Here is a 25,484-nt window from a genome sequence, read left to right on the forward strand (position 1 = left end):
TGTGTGTGTGTGTGTGTGTGTGTGTGTGTGTGTGTGTGTGTGTGTGTTACTCTTCTGTTGCTGTGCTAAGACATCACGTTCAGTGCAACTTTCAGAGTGGTAAGAGTCTATCATGGAGAGGAGAAAGCACGGTAGCAAGTAGTAAGCATGGTAGCTGTAGCAGGAAGCTATGGACTCTCACGTCGTGAGCCACAAACATGGAACAGAGAGAGCCAACTAGAAATGGCCTGAGTCTTTACGTTTTCAGAGCTTGCCCCCAGTGACATACTTCCTCTAGGAAGGCCATGCCCCCTAAACCTACCCAAACAGTGCCATCAACCAGGGACCAAGTATTCAAATGTCTAAGACTATGTGTGACATTATCACTCAAACCCCCATAGTGTACGTGTGTGTTTTGTTACTAGCACACTTCAGACTTTCCCACAATGCAATTGTTCAAGTGGGAAGGAACATCCTTTCTCTATGGGTCAGCATACTTCCTTTTCATGCCTGGGACAACCCCAGGGCTCTGCTGTCAGCAGTTATAAGCCAGTCTATACCTATCTCAAGTACTGAAGTCAACTATGGCAGCCAGAACTCGTGTCTGCACCACCTCTGAGCATCCTCAGATCAACAGAGGCAGTGGCGACTGCCATATGGACAAAGTGACAGCATTCTACGTGTTTTAACTAGACTGACCCACATATCCTTAGCCCAATCTACTGTCTCATCCTGTAAGTAAGGAAACCGAGGCGCAAAGAATGACAATGATGCTGGAGAAGGAATGTGAAAGGCCGGGTTTTGAATACTGAGAGTCAAACCTGCAAAGCTACATCAACTCCTGCCGACTCCTCTGTGGAACGTGCAGCATCAACTCCGCAGCGGCTGGTGGGGCTTTCTTGGCTTGAGTTATGTTACTGTCTATCAGCTCAGATTCTGAAGTTAGGACCTCTAGGCTGGCTGGGTGCATGGCAACAGAGGAGATACTGGAGAATCAACCAACAGTGAGTAGTAATGGGGGCAGAGGGGAGTATCGGGGCAAAGCAGGGGGTTATGCTTTGAAAATGCCTAACACAGAAAAGACCCAATTAGACCCTGACACTTTGGAACCAGGTCCCTTGGTTGAGGCTTAGAACTGAGCATGATTATACCAGATAGTATCCAAGCCTGCTCACCTAAGACAAACTCCCAGAGACCTGTCTGTCACCCAGCTTAAGCAGGTTTGAGGGTGTACAGCCCCAACTTTAATACCTCCACGTGCTCCTGGATGTGGTATCTAGAGACAGCGTGCAGTCCATGCAAGTCCTGCAAACCAGCCCAGAGGATGCCTGGAGCTGTCGCAGGCCAGGTGGCTTTGGCAGAACCTACTCTGAACTATATAATCAGAGATAACTGAACTCAGGAAAGCACCACTGAGGGCTACAACCCCCAAAGTTCTTCCTCGAGCCCCACATTTCTAGTCAGATGCACACTACAGAGTCTGCCTTGGTAGAGGCTCCAGGCAACAAGTCACATCTGCCTTCCTTAGGCTAAAAGTCCACAGAAACCAAAGCTAAGCAGCAACCGCCCTCGGGACTTTCCACAGAGATGTATGCAGCTTCATGAAGGTTCCAGGCTGATGCCTGGAAAGAAAACAAGGCAAGGAGGGAAGCAACCTGAGGGACTGGAGTTGAGTTATAAAGTCTGGACTCAGCGGCTGCTGTCTTCAGATCTCCAAGAGGTGGAGCATAACCACAGACGGCCCATTGCTATGTTGTCCCGTGTGCTAAACGGGAGCGGCTTAGAAGCATCGCTGTTCTGGGCCTTCACTGCTCACCAAAATCCTGCGAAGAGAACTATGTAGATCCAAGTCTCAAGCAATGCCGGTATCCCAGATCATCGGGTCAGCTAGCTAGCTGGTCTCTCATTGGGGGATGGCATTCCCAAGAATCCTTCAGGGAAGCAGGAAGCAGGCACTACCACACTGGGTCACTGAAGTCTCTTTTACAAGCTTGTGTGTCTTTGTTTTGTTGAGATAGTGTTGCACGTAGTCAAGGACGGCCTTGAACTCCCGGACCTCCTGCCTCACCTCCTGAAGGCTGGGATTCTAGGTGTGCGCTAATGGCATCTGTCCTGTACGAGTGGACAGTGCTAGAGACTGAACCCAGCGCTCACTCTATGAAAGCAACCCACCACTAAGCTGCACATCTATTATCCTTTCAAGCTCTAACAGTCAGCTGGTAAACAACTACGACAGTCTCAGAAACACTAGGACATGTGTTAATATCCCAACTGTTTTCAGTCAGGAAGTGGGAGAGAAATGGGGTACTCAAGTGAGTTCCAGCCAACGGATGACACACACACAGCCAGACTTCTGTCAACCCTGCTATGTGGAGCCATGGCTAAGCGCCGCTCTTCCACTTTGCATGCACGCATGTGCCGGAAATCCAACACAAGCCTTCAAATACGTGAGGTAAGCGGTCCATCACCGAGTTACATCCCTATCCCTGGCTGAATTATTAACTCATTCATGTGCTCTCAGACAACCCTTACCTATATAAATTAAGAGGGCCGAGCTGGAACCTGTAGCTCTGGGATGCCCTTGACACTGACCCTGGCCTCTGAGCTCAGGTATGTCTTAAGCTATGGTTATGCTTGGCTGCAGAGCTCTGGATGATGGCTGAGCCACACTCCTCTTGTGTAACGCGGGTGAGAAGCACAGCATAGATCAGAGCAGAGAGTAAACGCCTGCTGCTTAACTCAACAGTTCACGGTAGGAGCCCAAAGCGATAAATAAACAAGAAACGCACATGGCAAGCTGTCAGCCTGTGTGGAACACTAAAAATGACTAAAAAAGGATTGAAACCCTCAGACACATGCCATTTCCACCAAATAAAGATAGATCTGTTCCAACAGTGAACCATGACTCAGACATACACTGGGGGGAGCAAGCTGTTAGCCCCTCCCTTGGGGATCCATCAAAAGGAGTTCCCCGGATATTAATAGCCCTCAGCTGCCGCAGGGAAGGCAGAGATTCCCAGGGACGGGCCACAGCCTTAGCCAGACAGCGAAGTGAGACCCGCTTTAATGTGCTGAGGCAGATGAGGATGAGTAGCAGGTACGGCTTCTCTCCTTTCATTATGACTGAAGTGATAGAAAACAGAAGGCCAGAAACAAAGCACAGGCTTCCTGATTCCTCTCAGCCCCACAGCAGTACTAGGTGGGGCCAGATAAAGCCAAGGTTCCCAAGTCACACCCGCAATGGGATCAAACTTGTTCTCCTTAAGGAAAGCTGGGCAGAGGCCCCCAGGCTCAGTAGCTAATCGCCAAGAGAACTGGGGTTGAGGGAAACCATGACCCAACCCACCCTCCTTCCATTCTCTCAAGACAAAAGGGAACAGACTTAGCACAACCTCTGCTCCACCTTCCTCTTGGCCTCTAGCCTCACCCACCTTCAGGGGATGCCACTCCTTTCTTGTCTGATAGCAAGTCCAAGATCAGATCCAAGGCCTCAAGTCGGGAGGGACACTTCAGCCTCTGCCAGGTTAATTCCAGTTCTGTGCAAACATGAATTTCTAAAAAGACCTCTACTGAGTCAGCAAGATGGCTAGGTGGGTAAAGGCCCTCGTCTGGCGACTTCAGTTTACAGCTGGAACTCATGTAATATACGAAGGAAAGACTAGATTCCACAAAGTTGTCCTCCAATCTCCACAGGCATGCATGACACAAGCACCCATATACATACTGTGCATGCATGTGCGCGCGCGCACACACACACACACACACACACACACACACACACACACGAAGATAGCAATGATGATGATGATGATAAGTAGGATTTATAGGGATGTTACAGGGACATCTCAGGGACTTAAGATTGTCTCAATGCAGAGAAAGCCCTAAGCTGACAGAGAATAAAGAAGGAAAGGAAGGAGGGAGAGGCTGGCTGAGCTGCCTAAGCAGTGCAGTAGTCTGAATGAGAAAAGTGTCTCACAGGTTCAAGCATTTGACACCTGGTCCCTGGCTGATGGCATTGTTTGGAGAGGTTAGACATCCCTTAGGAGGAAGGAGGAAATACTTCCCCCTGGTCTGGAGAGTTTATAGCTTTGGCCCACTTTTGCTCTCTCTACTTCCTGAATGTGGTTAAAAAGAGGATTTCTCTCTGCTTCCTGTCCCTGCCGCCATGCCTGCCCCACCATGATGGGCCCTTACCCCTCTGGAACTGTGAGCCTACGTGAACCCTTGCTTCTTTAAGTTGCCCTCGCCGTGGTGTCTTAGCACAGCAACAAAAATGAACGAATTCAACCAACTATGGTTATTTATCTTCTCTGAAGGTCAGGGCCCTTATGATCGCCATCACAAACATTTTCACTGCAAGCCCACTCATGCCTTCCAAAATTATCCGGCACACAGTCACAAGTTGCACACCAGCCTACCCTCCCCGTTTACGCCCGTGGCCTCTTCATCAGTGATGGACACAGCTCCTCAGTGTAACACCTTACAGCCTACAGTGTGCTGGATGAGGGCGACTCAAGATGGCCTCCGGTGCTTTCACACTTCTTTTTTTTGTTTGTTTGTTTTTTTGTTTGTTTGTTTCGGGACAGGGTTTCTCTGTGTAGCCCTGGCTGGCCTTGAACTCAGAAATCCGCCTCCCTCTGCCTCCCAAGTGCTAGGATTAAAGGTGTGCACACACACACACCCAGGCTGCTTTCACACTTCTTAAACTGAGCCTGCAGCAGACATGCTGCTGCTGCAGGTTTGAGGAGGGTCCTCTGAAGTTCAGTGTGTGAAAACTTGATCCCCAAGGCAACAGCGTTTGAGAGGTGATTAGGCCCCAGGGCCCTGCTCTCAAGAACTGATAAAGGCTTTATCACAAGTCTCCCTCATTATCTAGAGGTGATCCCTCCCCTTCTCTCCCCCCCTCCTTCTGCCACCTCAAGGCACAAAATGAGGGTATGGCCAGGTGCTGCCTCTTAGACTTGAGACTTGCTAGCCTTCAGAACTGGGAGGGGAAGAAGATTCTATTGGTTACAAATAGTCTTGTCTGTGGCCCCTGATGTTAGCACTATAGAATGTACTGGCAGCACAGTGGTGGTGCAGGATTTGCCAACTGGTTATTCCAAACCAGTACTGCTGGACAAAGAGACAAAGCCAAGGCCAATCTGCCACATTCTCCTGACAAGCCATCCAAGATGCCAGCCACTGGTCTCACTTTACATCCAGTCAGGACTGCAAGGCCAGAGAGAGGATTGCAACAAGTCCACTTCCTTGAGAACAAGGGAGCACAGAGTTCAAGGCCCCAGAAGGACAGGAAAGTTGTTCTCTGGCTTGGCCACTTACCGTTTTATATTCTAGACCTCACAACTTACAGGATCCTTGGTTTCTCTAAACTCCCATTTCCTCATCTTTACGACAAGAATGCACATTGTAGAAGGCGAGACATACATGCCTCTGTGACTTCTAGGCCGTACTGGTCTACAATAGTGAGGTGTACGTCAGCCAAGGCTACACTGTAGAGACTCTGCTTCAAACAAAATAAAACTTTCACGTCATATCAACAAAGAACAAAACAGACACACAAAGATCTACACCACAGCACCCAAAACTCTCCATCATCAACGCCAAGCACCTGACACAGAGGTCAAGATTTAGAACATTCTAGAAGCTTCAGAAGCCACCCTGCCTATTCTCTAGATGGCCATGTGTCCTGAAGCACAGAACACTCAGCTCTGGTTTCACATCCTCACAGTTTACCCATCTTGCTGCCTGCCCCTCCCTCGAAGAAAAAAAAAAGGGAGGCGTGGGTTCTTTGCTTTTTGTTTCAGAGTTGCAGTAAAATATACTTAACATCAAACAGCACTTGGCTGCTTCGGGCATACGGTTCAGCGGCATTCATTACACGGGCCGCTGTGCTACCATCCTGCCCTCCGTCTCCACAACTCTTTCATCTTGCAGAACTAAACAGTAACTCCCTGGGCTCTGTGCTTAAGAACTAATGACTTCCAAAACCAGGCAGTCTTCCACAAGACTTTCACGTCATATCAACAAAGAACAAGAAAGACACACAAAGATCACACCACAGCACCCAAAACTCTCCATCATCAACACCAGGCACCTGAATTTTCTGGAAAACTATACACCTTTCTCTTCTCTTTTTTTGAAGCTCTGGCTCCCTCAGGAATTTCAAAGCTTCATTACCCCTCAGTGCCTTCTAAACTCTTTAACCCTGAACATGTACTTGGATTTCAAACCATCTCAGAACTTCACTCTCTTAACTCCTGACTCCGAGCTGGGGGGCTTCCTAAGGCGCCAGCCTCCTCCACGGCCACTAGATAAAAGCTCCTCCGGTTGATGCTATTCCGGACAACCTAGTGCCTGGTGGTTTAGACACCTAGTGCCTGGTGGACCCAGGAGATGGTCAAGGAGATCCAGGGACTTAGAAGACCTATAAACGTTGGCATCAGGTTGTTTCTTCTTCCCACAGTCCCACAAATCCCAACCACTAATCCTGGAAGTAGGGAAGGCTGTGAACTGTGAGTGTGGAGGACAGAGGTCCTGACCTGGACCTCTCATCCGAGGATGGAGCCGGGCAGGAACCTCAATCAGTCACAACAAAAAGAGACAGGGACGATTCACTTGTCACATTTCTAATTACATTCAGTTAAAAACAGCAAGTTTAGAAGGAAGAGATCAAAAGGCCTGTCACGAGGCTCTGACTTGAGAAATCACCTTAGCCCACCTTTTGAACCTCTGTGGATAATGAGGCTCTGAGTTTCAATCCAGACAAAAGTGGAACCACTCCATCTGAGCCCACCTCTCACCTGGCTCTGGGCTCCTGGGGGAGGGCAGGAAACTGCTGGAGCCGCTGGGCTACCTTTAGGAAAGCCTCAGTCACCAGAATCAAGCAGAGCTGTGGCAAGTCTGAGGGTGGCAGCTGGCACCAGAGTTCCTGCCCTTGGGACACGGAGACAGCATGTGGGAGAAGGGACATGAGATGACGGTGATAACAAAAACCAATGAGCTGGTTCAGGAGCATGTGTGGCCTTCCAGAGGAGGCCAAGGGGAACAACCATGGGCAAGAGAGACAACACGGACAGGAGCTGGTCATAAAAAAACAGCCCTGCTCACCAGACATCAGCTGGACAACAGAATCCAGTTAAGTAAACCTGTCCCTGAACTGGCCAAATCCAGGGAGCTGAGGCCAGAAGTTACCTCACTGGACAGAAAAGGAAAGGGCTTGGAGTCCAGCAGCGGGGATTTCTGCTGGCTGCCATGGCAATAGGGAAGTCTACAGAGGCTGAGCCAGGAGAGGAGGGCAGGCAAATCCAGCCACCTGCTGTCAAACTCCTGGCTGATAAGGAAGGTACTTCCTCGGGCCCCCTCAAGGTGCTGCCCAGCCAGAGGCAACCTGAGCAAATGTTCCCTCTCAATTAAACACCAGCAAGTTTAGAAGGAGAAGATCAAAGGGCCTGTCACGTGGCTTCCCAAGAAACAAAGGTAGGACAGGAGAGGAAGGGGCAGCGCTAACTCTTCTGGGTAACTCAGCACCAAGCCAGTCTCCTAGGGAAGTGTGGACATTCTACCCCATAAGGTCAGGGGAGCAGGCCAGAATCACCAGAAACCGTCCGCCCCCTGACACCTCAAGCTTGGGACACCCACGTCCCATGATGACTCAGTCCATTACCATCCACGAAATGCCACTCTTCAAGCTCCATCCATAAAATTCATGTCACCCATTTTTTTTCCCTCCCAAGGCAAGGGCTGCAAGACAATTTAGAGAAAGTGCCAAAGCAGCCTCTCAGTTCTCTCAGGAGCTACACTCTCCATTTCACTGCCCGCAGCTACTGACCTGAAGCAAGAGCGGGAGGTGAGCCTGTAGGTTTGAAAGGAAGGTTTTTTTGTTTTGTTGTTGTTGTTATTTTTGACTTAAGGTCATTCATTAAGCTTAAACCTTAGAAGGCTCGGGGGAGTCAAACTGACTACACCAAGTTGAAAACGATCAATTTTATTTTTATCCCCCAGAGCTTGAGGCGCTTAGTACATATGACACGTGGCATTTCCATCAACAAAGCAAACAGTACATGAAAAGCCTACAGGCCAGAGAGAAAACAGTGGGGGACCTTTAGACTCCGGGGCCCTCAGCACTGAGCCTCAGACAGTTACCTCTGTGTAGCCAGGGTCTAAGCCTGCCCTGTACCAGGCCCTAGCCCACCAAGTAGTTAACAACCTAGAGAGGGTAGCAGGTCAGGGGCTTTGCAGGGTTGTTGTGGTAAGCCAGGATCCCTATGAAGCTCCAGAGCAAGCCACCCCACCAGCTCCATGAATGATTTTACCTAAATTATTTACTTCATCTGGTGGAAACTTACTTTGCTCATGTCACTAACACACATGGAAGGTAGCCTTGTTTCCACGTGGGTGTGGTGACAGACAGACTAACATAAAAGGACTCAGTGTCTGCTTTTAGAGTTTCATTGTTAGTGTCAGACAAAATTGGGCAGCTTCCTTCAGTGAGAAAGTGTGGAAACCACTCGGCACTCCACATGTACCCAGAAAGCATAGATCAGAGAGAAGGGCCAGCAGGGGAAGAGACATGCATGTGCGCGCGCGTGCACACACACACACACACACACACACACACACACACACACACACACAAGTCAGAGCAGACTGCCCTTGGAAGGTCCTTTGATCTACTCATAAGAGATGAAGTGCTGCCTGTCTGTCTACCATACCTCTACCAGACCACCGGGCAGCCCAGCCCAGTGATCAGATCCATGGTGCAGCACAACCCCAGCACTAAGCCCTTTTAACCCCCCCCACCACCACCCTCCTCAGTAGGCACCGCCAATCACCCCTCTTTCCAGATAGGCAGGAACTCAGGGAGAGGAGCTGAGCAGGTCACCCTTGGCTTCGACAGAGGTCTGCAACAACTCTGTTTACTCTTCTGTATGGATTTGTGTCTCCTGACTCCTACATTCTCCGTCTGCACGTGCCCTGTCCCCTCACTTACAGAACACAAGCTCTCACCCAACAAAGCCAGCCTGGAGCGGGAGCTATGCTGTTTCTGTTCACAGACCCCACAAACTCAGGTCATTGTGTTATGCCTCCCAACAGCACATAAGGCAACTGTCTCATTATACAGATGAAGCTACAGTCGCTACGAATGGGGTCACATGGGGTCCTAGATCCAGATATGAGTTAAAGGGCCCAAGCTGATGCTCTAATGAAACTCCCCATCATGGCTGCCCTCCCGTTTGTCCTCCAGCTGCTGGTTTCGCTTTCACAGCCTACCAGTACCTAGAGAGGCTACCACCCAGTGCTCTCCAGTCAGAGACCTGATGACATTCTTCCAGGCCCAGACTAGTAGCTCATGAGAATGACAGGGGTCTGCTCTCTGCAGAAACTCTGTTTTCAGAGAACCCCAACATCCAGAGTGATGCCCATCCATCTGTTGTCTGCCGACAACTTGATCTCAAGCCATTAGACTGCTGTGACGTACACACTATCACACTGTCTAATTACTTCCTCAAAATGCCTACACCCCAAATGATTACCTATAAACTCAGAAGCTGGGGTGGAGTGTGCCCTGTGCATTCATTTCCTTATAATCCTGGCTCCTCTTACTAGAAACATGGGACTGAAATTATCTGGGAAAGGCCAGGGTTCTGAATGCCTTGGCAAAGTCACAAGGGAAAAAAAACAAAAAAACAACTGTCTTTCCAAAGGGAAGAGTTGAACAGCAAAAACTGTTATTAGCCTGGCTGTGTACCAGGCAGCCAGCTTTTAGGGAGCAAGAAAGCTTGTCTGGGCAAGTTCTTGTCAGGTTTCATCTGATAAACCAGTTACAACATCAAACACGCTGACCTTGGCATTGACAAGCCGCCTCAAAGAAATAGGAGAACACCCCTCCTCGTTTTAAAATTTTAAGAACTCCATTTCTTCTATCTGGTCACAAGAGAAACCGGTTCCTACCTCTTCTGTGCAGGAAACCGCCTCTGAATAAATCGCTAAACTTCCATTCACTCCAGCACGGAATTGATTCTCATCCCGCTGAGCGGCCAGCACTGAACAATGAGCACCACGGACCAGAGACTCAGGGACCCTAGGCGTTGGAAGGTGTAGTGTGTATGGTGTTAGCTGCAATTTTGTAGGCAGCAGGAATTCAGACCTCTTATGGTCTTCCCAACCTGGTCTGTGCACACACCACAAACGAGGGACAAACACAATTCCTCAGAAGCCTGAGCCACGGTGGAAAAACACACCTTGATATGGTGAAAGAGGGCATTAGAGACTCTGGACAGGAAGGCCAGGCAGAGGAAGGAGAGGTGCAGGCCTTTGGTTTGAAGACTGGAGAGTGAGTCCTGAGCCCCTGAGCACAGGGGTGGACAGAACAGACCTCCACCACAGGGCTGGTGGCATTCTCCACACCTGGGAGCAGAGGACCAGTAGAACAGGCCAGCACACTGGTCCAGGGATATTTGGAAAAAAAAACCTGGCTATTCAAGATTTGGACTCAAGGCCAAGAGGAAGAGCCCACAGAACATCCCAGACTCAAGTGTACGCACACACACACATATTTACACCTGCATACAATATTTACATGCATGTAGACAGACACGTGCATACTCACTCATATTAACACACACGTGTTCACACTCATTCAAGCGAGCTCCCTCTAACTCGACGTAAGCCTCCAATGCCCCTGGCAGAATCCCAACTCTGCTAATTACCTCAGACCCACCTTTCACCCCTCCCACCAGCAGCAATTAGCCCTGCATCTTGACTTCCTGCTGCTCTGTGGGTGAGGGGACCAGCCAGCTGCTCCCTCTGCCCAACCCCGGAAATGCTGGTTTCAGAGGTGTCTCAAGCAAACCAGTCCCTACTTCTGGGGCTCCAGGCTGACACAAAAACAGGGGGCAGTCCTTTCAGGACATTCTGGGTAACAATATCCCAATCTGATCCAGCCCCCAGCTTAGCATCCAGCTGTACCCATGCTGATCTACCCAGAGCAAGTCACGTCCCCACAGACTCCAGAAGCTTGGCTTTGAGAAACAAGTTTCTCTGAGCAGCCAACAACTAAGGAAAACATGCTTCCTGGGCCCGAAGTTTCCTCCTAAGTCTCAGTTTCTTAATCTGTAAAGTGGGGCCAGTATCTTCTTCCTCTTGAGGATGTGGCTATAATGAAGAACAGGACAGCCAAGTTTTGGTCCCAGGACTAAGCTCCCTCTTCTGCTCTGTCTCAGCCTTTTGATTCCTCTCTGGGCTCCGCCCCAACATTCCTGTTGGTATTCAACAGGCCTTCTGATGTCTGAGGTGATAACAAAGGTGAGAGAAGAAGGAGGAGCTAAGGGGGAGAGAGAATAGAAGCAGGTGACCACCCATCCTGCCTCCCCAGAGGTTTGAGAATGTGGCAAGTCACCAGGGCCAGGGTTCCAATAACCCCCACCCCTAGCCAACAACATAGGGCCTGGCAGGCTGGGGAGAGAAAACACATACCTGGGAGTCAGATGTAGAAAAGGGATTGCAGTGGCCCTGAGTGCTACGGCCTCCAGCAGTTAGCTCCCCGTGCCCACAAGGCTGAGAGGGAACAGATCCCTGCAGACCATGGCTTTCTTCAGCCTGGAATCTCAGTGGAGCTGGGTTGTGAAGCAAGCCCACAGCTGAGGAAGTCCACAGGCTGAGTCTGGGCTGGCTCGGTCCCTAGTGATTCTGCTCTCTGTTGACCACTCCTCTCCTTTTGCTTCTGCTGTGCCTTGAGGTTCCCTGTCTCCACACTGGGGAGCCCTGCTTATTCTTCTCACACTCTGATCCTGGGCTTACTACCACCTGGAAGGCTGCACTGCCTATAAAGCTGACATGTGACTGTGGAATCACCCAGAATATCCTGTGATTCCCAGCAGGACTGCTCTGTGGACCCCAGACCACCTGCCAGACGAATCCAAACCCAAGCTGGCCTGCTCTCCACACTGGCTCCTCATGTTATGCGTAACCACAGGCTCCAGAGGTGACAGCCAATCAGAGACCCTCACTTCTCCTCAGGCTGGTGCGTCTACTACTACCAAGTCCCCCAAATCACCTTGTTTTCTGACCTTGGTCAGATGTAGGCCGTATGACCAGCTCCCAACTCTGCTTCCTACCAGGGCCAACACATCATTCATTCTCCACAGAGGTGCCTGACTTTCAGCTAAGTTATTTTCCTTTCTAAAATAAAAAGAAAAAAAAAACTACAGCCTTTCACTTTCAGGAGGAGAGAAAGAGAGAGAGAGAGAAAGAGAGAGAAAAAAAGAGAAAGAGAGAGAGAGGAGAGAGAGAGAGAGAGAGAGAGAGAGAGCGCGCACTGGCGCAACTCAGGTATAGAATGCTTGCCTACCACAAGGTCCTAGCTTTGATCTCTAATAAAACAAAAAATACGTAAAAAAATCCAGTAGAATGAAAGTCCATGTTCACTAGCTTGATACTCCAAGTGCTTCATCTCCAGAAGCCCCACCCTCACCCCGTTCCTAATCCATAGTCTCCAGCCTGCTTCAGACCCACCATTCAGGTGCCTCCCAGGATTCCCCTCCACTAGTTGGCTTCCTGAAGACACAGGTGCAAGCTAAGTTGCCAAACCCTAGAAAGAGATGTCAGTCAGGGTCTTCATCTTTTCTGGACCTGTATTCGGAGACACTACCATGTCTTGTGACAAGCTGCAATGACAGTTTGACCTGATCCCCTTCCCAAAATATCTCAGATATAATCAACAGACTTCAGAATCATGGGAAACACACAGCAAAGAATGGGTATGCCCCCACCCCTCCACCCCCATCCCACACCCAGCCACACCCTCCTCTAGGCCACCAGGGCTTCCTGTCTTGCATTTCATCACTCTGCATACACCCGTGAGGGAACAGGGGACAGGAAGAGGAAAGGAGTGGCCTGTTCAGAAGGCTGTCCTCCACTCATTTCCCCAGATGCTCTGAGCTTTAAGCTAACTGCCAGCATTCACACCGAATCCCACGAATAAACAAAGGCTCCAACCGACCACAAGGGACAGAGCCAATCCTGCTGTCTTGGACCCTACAATCTCTCCCCTCCTCCACCATCCCCAAACTGCCTTCAGTGGGCTCCACATGAGAGAGGGAGTCCACCCTGACACTCGAGAGGCACCAGCTTTTGCCAAGTGAGGAAGCACACAGACATAACCCCCAGAGCTTTGGGCTGGGGTAAGGACACAAGACACCTCCAGTGCTCAGCAGCCAACGCAGAATGCTGTGTCTTCAAACAGGGCAGCAGCCACTACGGCTGGGCAAGGCACAAAACAGCAATTCACCAGGAAAAAAGGACTGACCTATAAATAGGGTAGTTGTAGCACTAAGGAACAAACACCTCGCCCTCCGAGACACACACACACACACACACACGCACACACACACACACACACACACACACACACACACACACACACACACAGTATTCACGACCTTTGACCCAACAACTCTGCCAGGAATTTACCCTGAGGAAACGAAAAAACGTTATTTGCTGAACATTTATGTACCATGTATGTTCAAGGTGGTATTGTTCATAACTCAAAACCAGGGATATGGGAAGTATCAATGTCAGCAGAGCCAAATAAAACACCACACAGACGCGGATATTCAAACACATGAATGTTTAAACGCCAGGGAAACAACTAGGCCCACCTTAAATGATAAAAAGAACAAATAGGTTGCCTAGAGGCATAGGGAATTAAGGAGCAAAATGTTGACAGCAGGGATCTCCAGGTGGGGATGACGGGTGAACTAAATTCCTTTCTCATTTCCTAACCTAGAGTAAGGAAACATTTTCCAGGTCAAAAACATTATCTTTAAATTCCTCGGCTGTAGATGCGAACCAGCCGATCAAGAGGACAAGCACACTCTTCAGTCTTTCAAGTCAGCAGTGGGAAGGTAATTTCTCTGCAAAGCCAATGTAATGTGTTATTCATGAAGCAAGCTCTTGTGTGAGCCTCAATTTCTCTACCCACCCCCCCCCCCGAACCCCACCACCAGCACCACCAGCATCACCAGCAGGCTAAGGAAACACCGTTTGGCACTCTCTGAGGCACACAACACAGAGCTGAGATGAGCACGCTGCGGCCATCATCGATTCGGAGTGTCTACTTCTATTCTTTTTTTAAGACCAAGTCTCATATAGCCCAGGCTATCCCTGAGCTGTCTATGTAGCGAAGGATGGTCCCAGGCTTGCTCTCCCTGGTTCCATCTCAAGTGCTGAGATTACAGGTGTGTACTGACTCTGGTCCTACTTTTTTTTTTTTCAAGACAGGTTTTCTCTTATAGCCCAGGCTGTCCTAGAACTCACTCTGTAGACCAGGCTGGCCTCGAACTCAGAAATCCGCCTGCCTCTGCCTCCCAAGTGCTGGGATTAAAGGTGTACGACACCACCGCCCAGCCTCTGGTCCTACTTTTGACAAAGTGTTTTCATTCCAGCCAGCAAGATGGCTTTGTGGGTAATGGCTGTCAAGTTCCCACATGGTCGGAGGAGAGAACTGGCTCTCACAAGCTGTCCTCTGACCCACAGGTACAGTGGTACACATGAAAAAGTATCTCATGCTTCAAACCATTCACTTTTTCAACCCATTTGCCAAACCTGTCACATGCTTATCTAACACAAGTGGCAAAGGGCTGGCAGGCTGGGCACCTATCGCTTGTAGAGGTGAAAGGTTACACAGATGCGTGTGACTGGAAATGTAGCTCTGTCAGTATGACTGCCTAGCAGCCCTTCAAGAGCATGGAGCTTGGGACAGCACAGCCATTAGGAGCATTCACTCTTGCAGAGGACCCCAGTTTGATGCCCAGCACCCAAATAACAACTCACAATGCTCTGTAACTTCCCTTCCTCTGCAGCACCAGGCACACACGTGATGCCTAGTCATACACACAGGACAGGCAAAACACCCATACATGTAAATAACACTTTTAAAAGGTATTTTCAAAAAAAGCACCCTTTCCCCCACCACTGGGGTGACCCCTCTCCCTCATGGCCACCTCAGACAAAGGAAGGTGCAAGAGCTGCTTCTTGGCTGGTTTTGTAAGACAGTCTTACTGTGAGGCCTATGCTGTCCTCAAACTGGCCGTACAGCTCAAGCTGGCCCAAGCTCTCCAGCCCAGGGTTGCTGCCTCTCTAGCACTGAGATCACACGCGTACTCCACTGTGCCTGGCCAGGAATGGCATGAGGGTCATTTTCATCCCATTTTCTGGGCTACTTTCCAACAGGGAAGCTAGGTAGAGGTTCCTTGGGAGAATGCCCATTGAATACCCTCAAGAATAAGCTACAGTGCTACATTAGAAGGGGCAAGGGCAGGATGTACAGTTATACTTATGGCACGCCCATAACAAAACCCATTCACCCAACAACAGGCAGGAAACACTGAGAAGGGCCATGGAGGAGGGCTGAGTGCTGCCTGCCTTCATGGCCCTAGTTTCTCAAGCTGTTTCTACAGGCCAAGTGTTCTTCTAACGTAAGAACTGAATTTCTATTCCCCAGAAACCAGGAAGACTAGACAGAACGCTGTGTACAGGTAACCTGCCAACCACTACTGCACACATCCTGCAAGCTCTTTGCAAACTGGCAAGATGAAGGGACAGTGACGGTTGCTCCCAGCAAGTGCTCATGTACGCTTTGCTTTGCTTACCTGGAGCTAGACAGTGACCAGTGCCATCTCCACTCTCAAAGAGCTAAGAGAGTGGAAGATGACAAGAACACGGAGGTCCCCTTCCCACCCCATGTCCTTAGAGGTCACCCCGTTCCTCCTCTGTGAGACAGTTTCCCATTTGGAACTCAGCAGCAAACACCTCTCAGTGGCACACTGTCTCCAGCTCAGACCTGGTCTCTCACTAATCACTGGCAGCAGGGGACCCACTGGGCCTTTGGGGACACAAACACAGTGTTTTCAAGGACCTAGAGCTGCCAGTGAAAGGTGAGTCACACCAGCTTTGAGACCTAGGTCACCTTCCCAGTAACTGTGCTGCTCCACTCTGTATGTTTTTGTTTTCTTCTGTTTTGAGGTTTGTTTGTTTCTCCCCCAGATGGGGCTTTTCTGTGTATCCCTGGCTGTCCTGAGACTCACTCTGTAGACCAGGCTGGCCTCGAACTCAGAAATCCGACTGTCTCTGCCTCCCAAGTGCTGGGATTAAAGGCGTGCACCACCACCGCCCGGCTCCATAGACTGGGTAGGGGTCTTGTCTCCTGAATGCTTGGCACCACCTGTTTCCCCTGGTACAAGGCAGAGTACCTGCCTGTTACAAATGGCACCTGCAGACAGCAGCCTGCTGTTAGCCAGCGCCGTCCCCCCAGGCTTCTCACCTCAGATGCAAAGTTCACAGGGCGCACCACTACCCCTGACCAGCTGACAAAAAGAGGCACTGGCTGAAATGCCCCAGCTCACAGTGCACCCAGAACCACGGGTAGCTCCCCTTAGCTCAGAGAATGAACCGTCTCCTAGAGCTCTCAGGCATCTCCCTGCCCTGGCCATCTCCCTGCGCCCCTGGCCCCTTCCTTAAACACCTGCAACTACAGAGACGGGACTGTTAGAGTCTCTAGAAGCTAAACTCGAATCTCACGGAGCCACAACCATGCTCTGAATAGTCACGTGTGTGTACATTTTGGGGCCAAAGGTCAACCTCAGGTGTTGTTCTTCAGTGGCCATAGACTTAGTTGAGACAGGGTTTCGATCTGGGATCTAAGGCTCACCAATTAGGCTAGGCTGGCTGGCTGCCAGTGAGTCCTAAGGACCCACCCATCTCTGTCGCCCCAGTTCTGGGATTATAAGTGCCCATGGCCAATGTTTGGATTTTTTTAAAACATAGGATGTGGGGATCAAACTCAGATCTTCAGGCTTGCACGTCAAGTATTTTACCAAATGAGCTAACCTCCAGCCCCATTCTTTCGGTTTTGCATATGATGGGTATGTGGTACACTTGTATGTGTGTTCTCGTGCGTGGGGGTGCATGCGTACAGGTATGTCTGCGCATGTACCACAGTCATGCACACTTTTACAGTGCGTGAACACTTGTACCCCCCTGATGGGAGGACAGACGTAATCATGACAGAATACCCAAGACACTACTCGTTTCTACCCTCTCAACCCATTTCAAATCCAGACTGCAGAGAAGGCAAGGGTCCTGCAACATGCACAGTGCCAGGCAGGGCCTGGACCCAGGGCAGGCCCAAGCCACAGCCAGTGGTCTCTCAGCTGACTCAAGGCAGCATCCGAGGCCGAGGGGAGCCTCAGCTGACAGGGGAGAATCAGGTCAGCAGAGACCTCACCACATCTGCAAAGGCCCCAGAGCTCACCAATACTCTCAGAGTGTCAGCAATGCTGACTCCACCACACATCTGGTCAAACACATTGAGCATCGTTAAGTGGCTCCTTCACTCCTTAAACCCAGATTCCTGCTGGCCTAGAAACACAATGCTTCCATTCTTGGCCCCTGTAGCCTTCTTGTGGCTCCTTTTCTCCCTCTGCTTTTGAGTGGCTTTTGCACAAGAGCCACTAAGCCAGAGGCACAGATCATGCCCGTTTTTCAGAGAGTCCCCAAGTAAAACACAGAGAACAGGCTGTGAACCAAGGGCCTCCAGCCCTCATGGCATTCAGAAGGAACCAATCAACAATGCAAGCCCCCTCCCGCTCTGAACTGACACCTCACAGAGGGCTACCACTTACTCTGGCTTCTTGTGGAAACCCATTCAAGGGGGTCTCACTGCAAACACATGGGAACTCACTCAAGAGCCCTCTGTATACCCACTTGAGGGACCTCTGTGCACACATGTAGAAACCTACTCGAGAGGCCCCATCACAGACCTGTAGGAAGCCCTCCCTGGGCCAGCAAAGCAGCCTCACCTGGTAGTAGGTCTTGATGTTTCTCACCAGGATACTCAGGTTTTGGATACGCAGGTTGACATCATTGTTGACATGCTTGTTGATGCGCTGATTGCTGGGCCTGGGGTCTCTAGAGGAAGAAACAGTAAAAAGTCACACCCCAGGGCATTCACTACGTGTCCTTCCCCAGCAGAGGGCCAGTGTTCAATTTCATGAGCCTCGTTATCCCCTCGGCTCAGCAGTTAAGAGCACCAGCTTCTCTGCTGAGGGTCCTGGGTTCCATCCCCAGCACCCACATGGCAGTCAGAACCGTCGGCAACTGTCATCCCATGGGATACCCTTTTCCTGGTGTGCAAGCGTACAGGTAGACAAAACACGCATATATATGTATATGTATATGTATTAAATAAATAGATCTTTTTTAAAAAAGGAAAGAAACAAAAATACAAAACAGGGGCCCTGGTAGGTTTTGTGATCTTCAGAATCATGTTCTGCTCAGTACAGGTCTCCCTGCCATCTGGAATTAGGTGAGTCCTGCTCATGATCTACACTCCAGGGATGCAGCAGTGTCTTGACAAGCGGATGTCCAGGTCTAGGATATGACTGGTGTACCGTCGCACTGCATAAGAGAAGCTGAGTGTAGGAAAGCCCCAGGCATCACTTTCCAACCTCGAGAGAAATCGGGTAAAGGAACTAGAAGTCAGCTCAAGCCAAGCACAGCTTGGTTCATCTACATGCAGGACAGTTCCCCCAAATCCTCAGTGTGGGAAACGGCTGCCAAGAAGAGCAAAGTGGGGAGGGGAGCTCTGCTTTTCACAGCAAAGGGCTCCATGCCACCCGCTCCCGAGGCACCACCAAGAATAAAGGCAGGGAACTCAAAGCCCCTCGTCCTGGTTTCATCTATCAAAGGCCCTGTGATGATGAAGGCACAGAGCCTACTCGGAGCTGATGGGGAGCCACAGAAATGAATCTTGGGGCTCTTTGGCTCACTCAAGGCCACATTAACAGAAGGCGGAGAAAGAGAAGGAAAAGACCCACACCTTGAAACATTTCAAAAGCCACTGGAAGCACAAGGCTCTTTTGTGACGCGAGCTGTTTAACAGTCAACCTCTGAGTAAATATTTGACATATACTCTGGAGGCTCCACACAGTGCCCTAAGCGTCTGAACCTTCTTCCCACAGCCCCCGACTTCACAGTCACCTCACACAGACACATCAGGTGACAACACTGTCCCCACTGCATGATGGAGTCGGTCGAAACCGTTTTTACTTGTTTCTTCTAGGATCCTTTGTTACCAAGGAAATAAAGGCCAAGAACACTCTCGAAATTAACTTAGCAAAGAGGCGGCATTCTGCATTTCAACTGTAAAGGCGTTTAGCCACAGAAGCCTTTCTAGCATGACCAAGAAAGGGGTCACATTAAGGGACCAGCTGCGGGCAGAGCAGCAGTTTCACAGGACCGAAGCTTAACACACGAATCTGAAGGAAGCTGCAGGCTTTCCTGATTTGCCGCTCTTGTTTTGGGGAAGGGAGGGAAGGAACCTGGGCCCCAGATGCCTGACAAGCACTCACCTCCGGGCTACATCCCCAACCTCTTCTTTTTCTTTTTTTCTTTCTTCTTTTTACTTCTGAGACAGATTTTCATTATGTGGCCCAGCTAGCCTTCAACTTACAGTACTCCTCATACCGCAACTTTTAAAATAAATTACTGGAATTGCAGGTGTTAGGACACCCAACTGTTTTTTTAATCCTGGGTTTCTTTTCTTCCTTTGAGACAGAGTTTTATGTAGCCCAGGCTGCCTCAAACTTACTAAACAACCGAGGATGACCTTGAACTTCTGATCTTCCTGCCTCTATTTCCTACCAGGATCCCAAGAGTGTATCACCACACTTGCTATGTGCAATGCCAGGGATTGAACCCAGGGCTTTGAGAATACTAGGCAACCATCTTACTAATGCAGCCACACCTGCTGCCTCTAGATTTCATCTTCACCAGAGGGGCCACTTCAGGAGTATCAGGTACCCACAACGTCAGTATGCACCACAGACAGACACCCATTGGCAAAGGGTCCGCACATACCCAGGGCCTGGGATGTGCAAGTCATATCTGCTTTTGTTCTCCCCGGGCATGGAAAGAAACAGCTAATTGAAGGAACACTAGAAAAGAACCTGACATTAGTTTAGTTTATGACTAATTAGACTAATTATCATGATCATTAGTATTCCCTCAGTTAATAAGTCTCTCGGGGTGAAGAGCGCTTATTAGGAATTAAACCGAAAGTTTTAGCACTGCTTAAGGAAGGCAAAGCTCATGTCTACCCATTCAATGCCCCACACCCCGGCTGCTAGAAATGAGGATCAGAGGCCTAGGGGTCACAAGAGTCTGAATAAGCCACAGGCTGAGGGGAATTTGCCTCTTGCCTAACGGGGCACAAGTCATCGGACAGAGCCCCTAACCCAGAGGCTCCTCTCACGAGTACAGATGCACGCACCATGATTATACAGAGACACACGTGACCCAGCCCTGCCTCACTCAGACATTAATGTCCACCATCTTGCTTAGTCCTCTCCTCATGTACAGACCAGGAAACCGAGGCTCCGGAGGAGAGCAATCTACCCAGTGTCGCAGAAACTGAGTGCTGGGAGCGATCCCTGCAGGAAGCAAGCAAAGCTTCCAGTCCTCACAGACAAGAAGAAAAGAGCCAGTAATCCAGACTACTCGGCAGACTCACACACACACACACACACACACACACACACTCTCTCTCTCTCTCTCTCTCTCTCTCTCTCTCTCTCTCTCTCTCTCTCTCTCTCTCTCATCCTAGCCCTAGCCCTGGGCCTCCCTTGAAAGCTGAGCCCACCAGGGCTTTCCTGCTTCCAGGTGAGCCTGATGTCAGCAGAGGCCAGGGCCAAGAGACTACTACCCAGCCTTCTCGGGTTGCCAGAGACAATGGCCAGGTGCAGTCATGTGACCACAGCCAGCCTTGAGAAGGCTCTGAAGTATTAGGTAACAGCCTCTTATCTCAGCCCTACCCCACCTCAGTCCGCCACCCTGCTCTGCCATATCCAAAGGCCACCACCTCCCACCTGGAGAGAACTGATCAAAAATAGTCCAGCAGCAGTCTCCAGGCACCCAGCCCAGGAAGGAGGTAACACCCGCTATCACTCACCTTATCCTCAGGCTAACACTGCTCCACTGGGCAGAAAGGGAGACTAAGGCCCAGCTGAAGGAAAGTCAAGTGTTAGCCTAGACCTTAGACTCAGCCTACACTTCACCAGGAACACAGAGGGAAGTAGGTAAGACTGCAGAAGGGCCAGTGAGATGGCTCAGCAAGTCAAGGCACTTGCCACTAAATCTGAGTTCTATCTCCAGGAACCACACAGAGGAAGGAGAGAACCGACTCCTACAAGCTGCCCTCTGACTTCACATGCAGATTTTTTTTTAAGTAGACTGAAGAAACCCAGCACCCTGTGTATGTGAACGACCCCAACACCCATTCCTATCCAGTACGAAGCTAGGTGCTAGCAAATCATCTCACTTAATCTCCAGGGCCACTTCTTTAGGGCAGAACTTAACTTCCCACTTTTAAGATGAGGCACCTACAGAAGCCCCAGTGTCGCAATGCTTGTGGGAAGACGACCTCAGGTCCAAGCCCCATTGTCACAATGCTTGTGGGAAGATGACCTCAGGTCCAAGCCTACTCTGACCACTTAGGATGCTCAACACTCGGTCAGGGTTCTTTTTTACTTTTTTTTTTTTTTAGGTCTCACATAGCCCAGGCTGGCCTTGAACTTGCTATGTAGCTGAGACTGTCCTTGATCTCCTGACCCTCCACCTTTCAAGTGTTGGGAATATTGTGCACCACCAAGGTGCTTTCAGTTACCCACCTTTTGAGGTGGCAGGTATGGAACCCAGGACCCTAGACACTACAGGTAAATACCAGAAAAGTACAGGTGCCCCTATTTGTATCTTATCCAGGTTACTTTTACAAGGGGTAAAATGTGTGCACCGTAAGTCACAGCCCAGAGCTGGGGAAAATGCATTCCAGGGAGTCATTCCACAGCCCGTTTGGAGGTCAAGCCCCACCCACTTCCGGAGGCAAACACATTCTGATGCCTGTTACCTGGCGCCGCCAAGTTATGAATCCCTAGAAGCAGAAAATTATGACTGGCAGGTCCTGTGCCCACTCCTGCCTCTGTTTCCTGGTACAGGAAAGCCACTTACTGTCTCTGTGGCTGTCCCAGGACTGCTGCACACCTAACCAGGTCCTTCTTCCAGAATGAACACACTCACATATCACAGAAGGAAAAGTAAGTCTGAAATCTGTCAGGGAGGGGAAGCAGCCAACCCTCCGACAGAATTTAGCCAGGGCCAAATGCAAATAAGTGATGAGCTGGCATTTTTCAGGAAAGTCCAACAGGCTTTCCCTGATTTACAGGCAATCGGTAAAGGCTTCAGGCATTCCAAAGGTCAGGGAAGAAAGAGACTCGGTCCCGGGCTTTTGTTCTCCCCTGTGCCTGTGTGTAGCTAAGTGGAAGACTGAAGGACACTGCTGTGTTTTTTAATTAAGCAGCCTCGAGCTTTACAGGGATGGCCTGGATGGTCCTTACACCAACGGAACCCAGCCCAGCCGTTGGGACATGACAGAACTGGGTGGCAGGAACGTGCCCAGACCCCAAGCCTGCTCAGAGGCAGCCTCAGAAAAACTCATTCCCATCAGTCCTTTGAGAAGCCCTGCCAAAGCCAACAGCAAATGTCTCTTTAGAAGATGGTCGAACGCTGAAGACCAGTGAGATTGGAAGAATTAAAAAAAAAAAAAGACACGGTTTCCACCACCGTGAATCAAATGCCCTATGAAAACAAATGGAGTCATCTAAATGGGAAACCACCCCCTACCAGCCCCCACCCCCAGCTACAGATCCGAGCTGTATTTCATTAGCTAATGGATTACTAAGTGTAACACCTCCCCATCAGTCCCAGCTGAGTGGGTACATGTAAAGGCTGATCTAGTTTTATTTTGTTCCAAGTGCCTGTGAGTCACACTGCCACTCACTTCCAATATGATCCCCGAAGCCTCTAAGTCAAACACAGACTATAGGAGCCAACACCTAAGTGGTGGTAAGATGTCAGACAGACACAGACTCTGCAGAACTCCACAACGGATGTGGTCAGAGGCACAGCCGACAAGTAATATCTACTATCTACGAGACCCTGTTTAAGCCCAAGCAAGCAGTCCAAACACAGCATGGCTGCCTGTGTGCCTTCTGAACCCAGTTGACACAAGGAGGTTTAACGACTGCATCTGGCCCAACAATTGGGAAGGGAAGAGTCAGAAGCTCAGTTCCCAAGCCACAGTGAAACTTTTGAGTTCACACCGCGATGCCCCTGACCCAGCGGACATTTCCTGTAACCAGACCCTCTTTACAGTGTCCCTCCAAAAAAGAAAAGGGACTTTTGATGTCAGGGCTCAGACTACCACCAAGTCCTTGAGTTTGCAAATGAGTCAACTGCAAATTTCCTTAACCCGTGTAAGGTGCTAGGGGGAGTCCAACGGCCCACCTGAACGGAATCCCTCCCTGGCCACCCGGCATTCACACTACAATCTTAGGCTTCCTAAAGCATCTTCCCCGAAGAGGCAACTTACATTTGCAACATGATCTGGTTCAAAAAGATGCCGTCCACTAAATCCATGTACAGAGTCAAGTTGTCCTGGTGGCCGCTTCCAAACGGGCCAAAAGTTTTCACCTGCGGGGAAGCAAAAGCATGTTGGCCTGATGCTGGGGGACAAGGCAGGCCAGGGAGGTCACCCACCACCGCGGTACTCTTCGCAGGCTCTTCCCGAGCCGCTGTCCTTTCCCGCGCCAGGCAACAGACTCCGGACAGGAGGAAAACTTCTGGCTACTTTTCTCCAGCGTCCCAGAGCGCGAGGAAAATACAGAAATAAATAAAAGGGACTTTTCAACAAAACAAATCCCTCACGTCTCAGATGCGCTGGAAAGCAGCACGCTCTGCCCGCGGGTCCGCGTTCCCTTTCGGCGTCCCCACCGCCGGTCCCCGGGCTTCAGGAGGGACAAGCCCCCCGTTCCCCGCCCCCCACGGCCGCCGGGAACAGGTGCGCGCTCCCGAGTGGGAAGCCCCGGGACGCCCACCCGACACGGAGCCTCCCGGTCCCCGGTGTCGCTCCGAGCGCTCACCCAGGTCACCAGCGGGCTCTGCAGGAACAGCTCAACGAGCTGCGACACCGTCACGTCCATGCTGAGCCGCGGCCGCGCCGCACAAAGCGGCTCTGGCAGCCGGCGGCGGGCGCGGGAGACAAAGGCGGGGCGCGAGCCCACGGTGCGCGGCTGCGGCCCCGCCCGCCCGGGGAGAGCGAGAGGAGAGGGTGGGGGCGACGAAGGGGAGGGAGAGGCGACGCGGTCCCTCCTCGGTCGCCCGGTGTGCCCTGCGCAGCCTAGCGGAGCGGAGCCGCACGGGGCGGGGAGCGCGTGGGGGAGCGGGGACGGGGCGGGGCCACAGCACGTGGCGGCCCGAGTGCGCGGGCAGGTGCAGCCTGCGCGCGCAGACCTGGGCCCGGGAGGAAGAGGCTCGGTGTTATCCTCAGGCTGCGGGGATGCGCACCGGTGCATCCGCTCTGCCCATTTCCCTTCCAGAAGTGCCTTCAGGATGCCGCCGTGCTGGCCCCGCGCGTGTGCGCCCCTGCTGTGGCTCTACCCTCCATCCACCATAGCACACCGTGGCGGAGAGCCAGTCCGGGCCGCAGTGCGCAGCGGCAGCTTTCAGGCTGGGTCCCCGCGCACGATGGACGCCGTGCCCCCTGCTGGCGGGGCTGTGTGCTAGGAGGCCTGCAGCCCCACTTTCTCACCCTTTCCTTGATAATAACTTCTTCGCTCCCGGAGCTGGGCGGTTGTTGCATGGACGCTATATGACTGGGGAGTTAAATCCTCACTGTGGCGTGGCAGTGTTAACCCGAGGCCCCTGTCACACGCTTAGCGCGAACACACCAGGTACTCAATGGCTGCCCTTTGGCTAGTAATTTTGCAGCGTGGCTTCGTCACGTATTAGGGCTGCGACATCTGCTGATGACATGTGGTATTACAGTTCTGCTTGGCTGGAAAGCCTGTTAATACTGTTGCCCCCCTAGTATACTGGCAAGGTTCCAAGAAGTGTGGAAATTAGGGTAACAAATGAAGGGATCGAGGGCTTCTGCAATGAAGAGCACCTGCTGCTATTTCCAGAGGACCTGGGCTTGTTTACCCACAGGATGGTTCACAACTATCTTTAAGTTGAGTTCCAAGGCCTCTGAGGACGCCAGACATTGATAAAGGCGGAACACTCACACTCATAAAAAGTAAAATTAATAAATCTAACCAAAAAAATGGGGGTGGGAATGATGGTACAGCTCTATAATCCCAGTACTGGGAAGATGGAAGCAAAAGGATCTTCAAGTTATCCTTGGCTACATAACGACTTCAGAGGTAGCCAGGGCTCAATGACATCCTGCCTCAGACCATGGCAGTCAGTCCTGGTTCCCGTAATCTCAGAATTTGGTGGGGCCGAACCAGGAGGGCCTTGAGTTCCAGGCTAGCCTCAACTACATAATGAGGTTGATGACTGCATGGAGTGGGTGGGTAGCCTAGACTACCCTGTTTGGAAGAGTAAGGAGT

At 50.8% G+C, this 25,484-nt stretch overlaps 1 protein-coding gene across 1 annotated transcript in view; it reads right to left on the reverse strand.

Annotated features, from left to right (window-relative positions):
• Nucleotides 1–24,114, reverse strand: part of Ccdc88c (coiled-coil domain containing 88C) — a 118,930-nt gene extending 94,816 nt beyond the window's left edge. The window contains exons 1-3 of the mRNA XM_028777249.1: nt 24,015–24,114; nt 23,465–23,565; nt 17,841–17,949 (exon numbers count right to left, since the gene is read on the reverse strand). Of these exons, the coding sequence (XP_028633082.1) occupies nt 17,841–17,949; nt 23,465–23,565; nt 24,015–24,074 (270 nt within the window). The 5' untranslated portion in view covers nt 24,075–24,114. The remainder of the gene's footprint in view (nt 1–17,840; nt 17,950–23,464; nt 23,566–24,014) is intronic.
• Between the last annotated feature and the right edge of the window lie 1,370 nt (nt 24,115–25,484).

The sequence above is a fragment of the Grammomys surdaster genome, unplaced genomic scaffold, assembly GCF_004785775.1.
Source record: "Grammomys surdaster isolate TR1022 unplaced genomic scaffold, NIH_TR_1.0 279, whole genome shotgun sequence".
Lineage (NCBI taxonomy): Eukaryota > Metazoa > Chordata > Mammalia > Rodentia > Muridae > Grammomys > Grammomys surdaster.